General features: G+C 37.1%; 1 protein-coding gene across 7 annotated transcripts; it reads right to left on the reverse strand.

Annotated features, from left to right (window-relative positions):
• Window positions 1-774: 774 nt before the first annotated feature.
• On the reverse strand, window positions 775-7434 carry LOC116135270 (pleiotropic drug resistance protein 1-like). Of its 7 annotated transcripts, none has more exons than XM_031420973.1 (24): window positions 7103-7434; window positions 6862-6982; window positions 6662-6750; window positions 6498-6582; window positions 6243-6402; window positions 6046-6122; window positions 5868-5921; window positions 5693-5783; window positions 5288-5589; window positions 4902-5183; window positions 4504-4820; window positions 4231-4391; window positions 4038-4141; window positions 3796-3955; window positions 3653-3715; window positions 3394-3494; window positions 2946-3278; window positions 2505-2795; window positions 2347-2430; window positions 2115-2248; window positions 1777-2004; window positions 1498-1669; window positions 1146-1400; window positions 775-1032 (listed from the first exon to the last, which is right to left on the reverse strand). In XM_031420973.1, the coding sequence occupies exons 1-24, from the start codon at window positions 7432-7434 to the stop codon at window positions 775-777; spliced, it is 4254 nt and encodes a 1417-aa protein (XP_031276833.1). The 7 variants fall into 7 exon arrangements, with proteins under 7 accessions (XP_031276833.1, XP_031276832.1, XP_031276831.1 ...); XM_031420972.1 differs by having other exon boundaries at window positions 3394-3500; window positions 3617-3715; XM_031420971.1 differs by having other exon boundaries at window positions 3611-3715.
• Window positions 7435-7912: the final 478 nt, after the last annotated feature.

A 7912-nucleotide genomic window follows, 5' to 3' on the forward strand; every position in this document is an offset into this window, starting at 1 on the left:
TGCATATACTAATGCTGATTGGGTTGGAACAGTAGATGATAGGCAATCTACTTCTAGTTATTTCACTTTTGTAGGTGGTAATCTAGTCACTTAAAGAAGCAAAAAATAGAATGTTGTGGCATGCTCATGAGCTAAAGCAGAATTTAGGGGAATGACACTTGGGATTTGTGAAATTTTGTGGCTAAGATTCCTCTTGTAAGATTTGGGCTATCAATCTAACCAACCAATCTAGTTATGTTGTAACAATAAAGCAGCATGTGACATTGCTCACAATCCAGTTCAAAATGATCGTATGAAGCATTTTGAAGTAGATAGATTTTTCATCAAAGAAAAGTTGGATGAAAAGATTATTGAATTGCCTAAGATTCAATTAGAAGATCAATTGGCCGATATTCTTATTAAGGTTGTCTCCAAACGTATATTTTTCTTATAAATTTTAGACAAGTTGAGTACGTGTGACATCTACGCACCAACTTGAGAGGGTGTGTTGAGATTTCAACAATACTTCCTGAATATTTTTGGATCTTCTTATTTTGTTAGTTTTAGGATACTCATAATGTCCTTGATATCTCCTGATTATGTTTGTATATTGTAATTAACATAATTAGGAGATTCCTTAGATTGTATCATCCTTATATAAAGCCTATAAGTCGTACTGAATTAATCAATGAATTGAAACATAAAATTCTTCGATTAAACAAATTTAATATTCTAATCCCTAGAGCAAAGATAAATGTAAACAGCAGAGTGAAGAGAATAACAAGACAATATATTCTATCTCTTCTGGAAATTTAACATCTTAACCCCCAAAGCAAAGACAAATGCAAAGAGCACAGTGAAGAGAATAACAACAACTGCAACTACTCCAAGAAAATCATGCTTGTAACCAAAAAAATCATCCAAAAATTGCTTCACTGTTTCACCAGTGTCAAGTTTATCCTCTATATCTCCAAATTGTGATGCAACCAACCCGTATAACGTCCAAGAAATTGGGCATCCCCAAAAGTACCATCTCCACCAAATAGGAATTCTCTGTGATCACACAAGTTGAGAAATGAAATGGAGTTAATTGATAATTGGATATGTAATATTGTATGAGCTTAGGAAAGATAACATTTGAATGAAGGCGGGAATTCGGCACTTACAGTTCTTGGGACGATAAATCCGGAAAAGAGGTTCCATATCGAGTAAAAGGAGAAGGCGACCACAGCAGCGATGTGTTGGTTTGGTGTCATCGCGACAGCCATCATAGCATAGAAGGTGAAGTACATCAAAGATACGAAGATGTGGAAAAAATACCAAAAGAATTTGCCAGCATCCCAATCAAATTGGATCATTGCATAGACTAGAATGCCATAGACTACACATTGAGCAAAGATATAAGGAATCTCAACCACAACCTGGATGAAGAGACAACAAAAAGTTAAATTCCAATGTCAAATTCACAAAGAGATTTATAAATAAATATCAAGGATGTAACATGGGAAAAGTATTTACTTGTGCAAAGGCATACGACATTGGCGAATACATTCCAGCTGCTTTTTCTCTGTAAAATACTGTCCTTTCAACAGCCACTACTGGCTGCACGGCCGTGGCATTTTGGACACCAAGGAAGAGAACAGCACCATACATGGAACCCATTGCATTAAACAGATCTTGTCGTTTACTCCTATATATCATTTAAAATGTTTAGATTGAAAGGCAGAAGAAACTGTACAACTCTGAATTATGTTTGAATGTAATGTATTGATATTCTAGTGGTAACTTGTAACTCACGTCTTGGTACCCATGTCCCAGAAAATTGTCCCAAATGTCAAAGCTATGAAGGAGGTGAACAGAAGTCTGACGGCGGTGTATGATGTATTCCGCCAGTATGACGAACGTTGTTTCCATAAGCAAGCCATACATTGGGTGACAAAGGATTGGGAGTATTGAGTGGGGAAATATAGGTCCTTTGTACCCGGAACAGGCCTGCTTAAATCCCCAATGATTGCTTTGTTTCCCCTGAAACACAATGACACAAAAATTAGCTATAAATTTAAGCTAATAACATTAGAAAAGCAGTCATGTTTTGGGAGACTGGTGATGTATAGTGGTTATTATCATGAACTTACTGATACAGTTCTGAGTTTTTGAAATTCTCAGCAAAATCAACTCCCAAAGCTATTTCTTGTGATTCAGTGGTGACTTCCAACATCCAAGTAGCTGGATTGTAACCATCTTTAATTTTAGGAACTCCTTGAATTCCCTACAGAATAGGAATGCACTTGCCTTAGCAAGTTTCATAATGTAATCTGAAGTTAAATTTTCATTCTCTGTAATTTGTGAATGTTCATCATATCATACCTCGAAATACTTTATAAGAAGGCTAGAGTGGCGACCCAATGACCCAGCATATATCGCTTGTCCCCCCCGCTTCAGTAGAAAAAGCTGCAATGCAGTGTTTAAATTAGTATCATACTTGCAGATACAGAATCTGAACCTCCAGTATTAAGACTTCTCACCTCATCAAAGGCTTCAAATATGTCAATGCTTGGCTGATGAATGGTGCACACCACTGTTCTTCCTGTGTCCACTGTGTTCCTAACTGTTCTCATAACAATGGCAGCAGCTCGTGCGTCTAGACCGGAAGTTGGTTCATCCATAAATATGATGGAAGGGTTTGCCACAAGCTCAACTGCAATGGTAAGCCTCTTGCGCTGCTCAGTTGACAGGCCGTCGATACCAGGCAAACCAACTAGTCCTTGTCTCAATGTATTTAATTCCACTAGCTCCATGACTTCCTCAATGAACATCTGCAAACCACAGGTAAATATGAGTTAGTACAATTTATAAAACTTAGTTGCTTCAGTCTGACTTAGCTGGCTTAATTTGTTTCATCTTTAAATGAAACAAAGAGAAAAAATTAAAATGAACCTTGGAACACAGAGGTTTTCTTTACTAACCTTCCTAGTTTCAGAATTAACTTCAGGAGGTAATCGAAGCCACGCTGAGTAGACCAGAGATTCATATACTGTTACATAAGGTGAGTGGATATCATTTTGCTCACAGTATCCCGAAATACGAGCAAATGTCTCTTGCTTCTTTGGGTACCCAGAAATTGTGATGGTCCCCTCAATGTATCCACCAGTTTTCCTACCAGCCAATACATCCATCAGAGTGGTTTTACCAGCACCACTAACACCCATCAAAGCAGTAAGAACACCTGGCCTGAAAGCACCACTCAAACCATTCAGAAGCCTCAGTTTGTCTTCAATAACACCTTCAAGTTTCATTTCCTGCATAGTTTCATTGAAACATATGGCCATCAAGTCTGGACTAAATTGCATTGTAACCAAATACGTACCGTCGCGACATTTGGATATATGAAAATTTAGAAAAACTTAAGATTACCTTTGGCATGTCAACCGAGTATGAAATTTCATCGAATGTAATGGAATGTGGTTCAAATGGAAGAACCATTCCTTTTTTCTTTTGATGACTTGACTGAGCAGCTGCCCCTGTGATTGATATGTCATTTATAATTTATCAAAGTCCTAGTAAGAAATATGACATACATAAATACAGAAACATTACTAATGAGCTTAATCACCTGAGTGAGGTCTGTGACTAGAACTACTTGCATGGGTTGATAACTGAATGGCTCCTCCACTTCTTTTATCATGTTCATTACTTCGAGATTCCTCCGGTAAAACAGCCTGAGGCTTACCGAATGCTGCGCGTATTTTGCACAATTTAGAACACAGTCTCTATCTTTTCAGAAGGAATCAAAGTGATGATAGTAAAGATACTCACGGTTGAGAAAAGTAAGAGCCAAAGTGTAGCCGAAATTGAACAGTAGTGTAAAACCAACCAAAGCCCCTGCTCCTATCCAATACCAATATGAATATGGGAAGAACCCTCGAGACTTCATAACTGCAACTCCCAGTGGTTCCGTTGAATATATTGGCACAATCTTCAATATAAAAAAATTTCAGGAATCAGAAGATTATCAGATGAAAAATACACAAATGCCCACAAGACATTCTCGACATTACCTTTTTCCAACCATGTCCAAGAAACTCATTCACAACTAGTGCGTTCTGCGCATACATCAAAGGTGAACACCAATAAGCCCATATCCACCAGTCCTTAACATCATCTGCGTTATCAAACAATAAAAAGGAAATGTTACATTAAGATTTGAGAAAGATTTAACATCTTTCAAATATAAATGTGCACTTCTCTTACTTCGCGATATCATGAAGCCACCCAATGCAACAAGCAGCAGCAATACAAATGAACCGTATGTATTGGCAATGACCATGGTCCTGCCTGCTGCTGCAATGAGTCGGAACAAACCAGAAGCCATTTGATTTAGAATTACGAGCAAGAAGAATTGCTTGGCAAACCTGCAACAAGTAGAACACCTTTTAATTAAAACAGTTGAATTTATAGAATAAATATGTAGAACAAAAACTTCGCTATTTCCCAGTGAAATTTTTTATTTCTTTATTTTCTTACCTTCCAACATTAGGATCAAATCCTATTACATAATAGGTTAAGAATACCCAAACACCAGCCTCTACAAATGAAACTGGTATCTTGAGGATCCATGTTGGAAGAGCATACGCCCATGAAGGATAGAATCGGAGATCTCTTTGCTTGTAAAAAACAGGAAGCTTTACTATGGTCATGGAAATCTCTGACATTCCATTGAACATAATCATCATAGCCGCGAAGTAAAGGGCACCAGTGTAAATTATTCCATCTATATCAGTATCTCTGTGCATCTTGGTTCGGAAGAACAATGTCATAGCAACAAATGCCATTACCGAAAGCTAGTTGCAGGGGAAAAATCGGCATTAATTATTATCACATAAATAAAAGACTAAAATAAAACATCAAATAGTAATACCCACTTGGCCAAGCTTGAAGTAGTAAACAAATGAGTTCCTCTTCATCAGCAAAAATTCTCTAGAGAAGCAAGCTTTTAACAATTCCTTCTTGCTGACACCATATGTTTCTGTAGTCAAAGCTGCAGGGTGGCTCTTCCTCTTATCAAATGGAGTTGCAAGCTCATCACCAAGTTTCCGACCCACATGGAATGATTGAAATGCATCAGAGAATTCCTTTACTGTTATAAACCTGTAAGGCTCATCTTTACTTGTCCAATACTGCTGCTGATCTTTCCTTGACGTTACCTGCAACATTTCAATATTAATGAAGATTCAATATGACCTTTACATGTCCAATTGTACATAAATAAAGGAAACAAACGCGCTAAAAGACCTCCATTAGCACATACTTCTTGCAAGAAGTCAGCCACGCCTTTCCTTTCAGGACATTTGAACCCCATGGATTCAAAAAACTCTAGGACTTGTTCTCGAGGACCCTGGTAGACAATTTGACCTTCAGATAGAAGGATAATGTCATCGAAGAGATCGTAAGTCTCCGGTGCTGGCTGGAGGAGAGAGATCAGAGCGGTACAATCAAGGATGTGAATGCTTTGCCTGATACAATTCACAATTTGGAAAGTTGTTGAACTGTCCAAACCAGTAGATATCTCATCCATGAACAGTGCATTCGCCGGTCCAACAAGCATTTCGCCTAAGATTAAAGAACCAAAAATGTTTATATGCTTTAATTGAAATGGAAAGAACAGTCTTATCTATGTATTCAATTTAAATGAATTAATAAAGTTTAGTGTTACCTGTTGTAACCCGCTTCTTTTGTCCTCCTGAGATACCTCTAACCATTTCATCACCCACCAAGGTATCAGCACAGACTTCCAGTCCTAAAATCTGTAAATTTAAGAGGGAGAGTAATTATACTAGTGAAATCATGTTACTTGTTCTTGAGTGATAATGATTCATTATGTTAATTACCTTTAGAATATAATCAGTGATCATACTGGCTTCTTCGCCTGCGGTTGCTGCCGCCTGTGACATTAGAATTGACCGAGAAAAATAAGAAACTCAATAACCTTGAGTGCAACTAACTAAGCACAAAATATCAAGAATAATTCAGGAAATATTATCTGAAACAAATTTCAGCTTCTCTCACCTTCATGAAGACATCAATATCAGGGTCAGGCTTAATATTTGATCCTTTTTCTCTTCTTGACAACTCGGATAACATCTCTTCATTTTCAAAAAAGGAGTAATCTATCAGTTATGCTAAAACTACTTAAAAATCATCAGACTACATTCTAAAATTCATAGTTAAAAGTTGTAAAGAATAAATCTATCCATGAAACTAACCGTAACGTGTTCCGACTCCTTGGCATCTTGCAGAGAAGGCCAAGGTTTCCCTGACAGTCATTTCTCCTATATGGACATCGTGCTGACCAATATAAGCAGCAGTTCTCTGGGATACAAACTCATGCATCTCATGGCCATTATATGTAACTCTCCCAGAACTCTGCAGGAGAGATTTCACCTCTTAAATTAGAAATATTAACCAAAATAGTCAATAAACACGACAAAAAAATTTAAGCTTTAACCACATAGATTCACCTGCAGACTGGAATCAAGCTTCCCCGCCAATGCTAACAATAGGGTTGTCTTTCCAGAGGCCGGAGGACCCAAAAGCAATGTCATTCTGCAACAAACCAATGCACTGAATCAGAAATGAATTCCCAAATATTCCAAATCTGCATAGTTCTGTTTTCAGTACTCACCTTCCTGGCCTAATAATTCCACTGACATTCTGAAGAATTTGCAAATGTTTCTTTCTAGTTTTGAGAATATTGGTAGAAGTCAAGAAACCCTTCAAACCATAGTCACAAATAAAGTAACACGTTAGTCGAAACTTTAGCAGAAAAAAGGTACATAAATAATTTTACATTATTAATGATTCAAATGATCTCTAAGCTTTTACCTCGATTATGTTATGAAAGAAGTTAATTAATGAAGGCAAAGCTCTACTTCCCACATATGTGTCTCCCTCCACGTTCACATGCTCGAACCGAACCTCAATTTTCGGAAGCTCAATTCCAACTCTGATAACAAAAATTATGGCACAAAGAAAATCAATACTAAAATCTCAGAACAACCAGAATTATTAGAACTATTCTTTGTAAAGAAAAAGAAATAATTAATAATAAGGAGAAAATTCTTACCTATCGATGCGTTTCTTGAGCTTCAAGAGGAACTGCTCGTTATCAGTTTCAGCAATCTTCACCAACCTATCAATCAACTGCCGCTTTTCATGAAGTCCAAGATTGTGTATATCAATTTCACCAGGACCACTTCCTCCAGTTGTCAATATTCCTTTTCTCAGACGATCAAAAGTCGGCAATCTCTCTATTGCAGCCCATTTTAATGCCTCTTCATCGTCTTCACCTCTTGAAGACCTCGAAAACACGTCCGTGGTGTTGCCGCTTCTCCAGAAGGATTTACTTCCTCCTTCACGTAAACTACTTCCCACTCTGTAAATATCACCTCTATCCATTGCTGAAGCTCTCAACCCTCAAAATTTTGAGCCTCTTTTCTTCTTTTGGTTTAATTCAAGAAGAAAAGTAATCAAAGAACTGAAGAGGGGAGCTCTTTGCCAAACATTACAATGCAAAGATCTTTATATTGCATGGAACCTTTTTCTGACGATCCCTTTATAGAGTAGTACTGTATTACCGTTTATAATGTGAAGTGAGATTATAATTAATAAATGAGTAATACTACACCTACAACCCTCTCTCATAAACTTTCTCTCACAATATTGACGTGACAATTTATAATTATTCAGTTTATAATAATATGAACTGACTAATTACAAGTTATCACGTCAGATTGTAAGAGAAAATTTATGAAAAAGAGTCGTTGGTGTACTACTATTACCCTTAATAAATTGAAGATTTAACACACAGTGGCGTAGTAAGAAAGAACCGAATCTCTATGGCCTGCATGGCTCACAGAAAGTTTTTATTTTTATA

Source organism: Pistacia vera, unplaced genomic scaffold, assembly GCF_008641045.1.
Source record: "Pistacia vera cultivar Batoury unplaced genomic scaffold, PisVer_v2 Contig298, whole genome shotgun sequence".
NCBI lineage: Eukaryota > Viridiplantae > Streptophyta > Magnoliopsida > Sapindales > Anacardiaceae > Pistacia > Pistacia vera.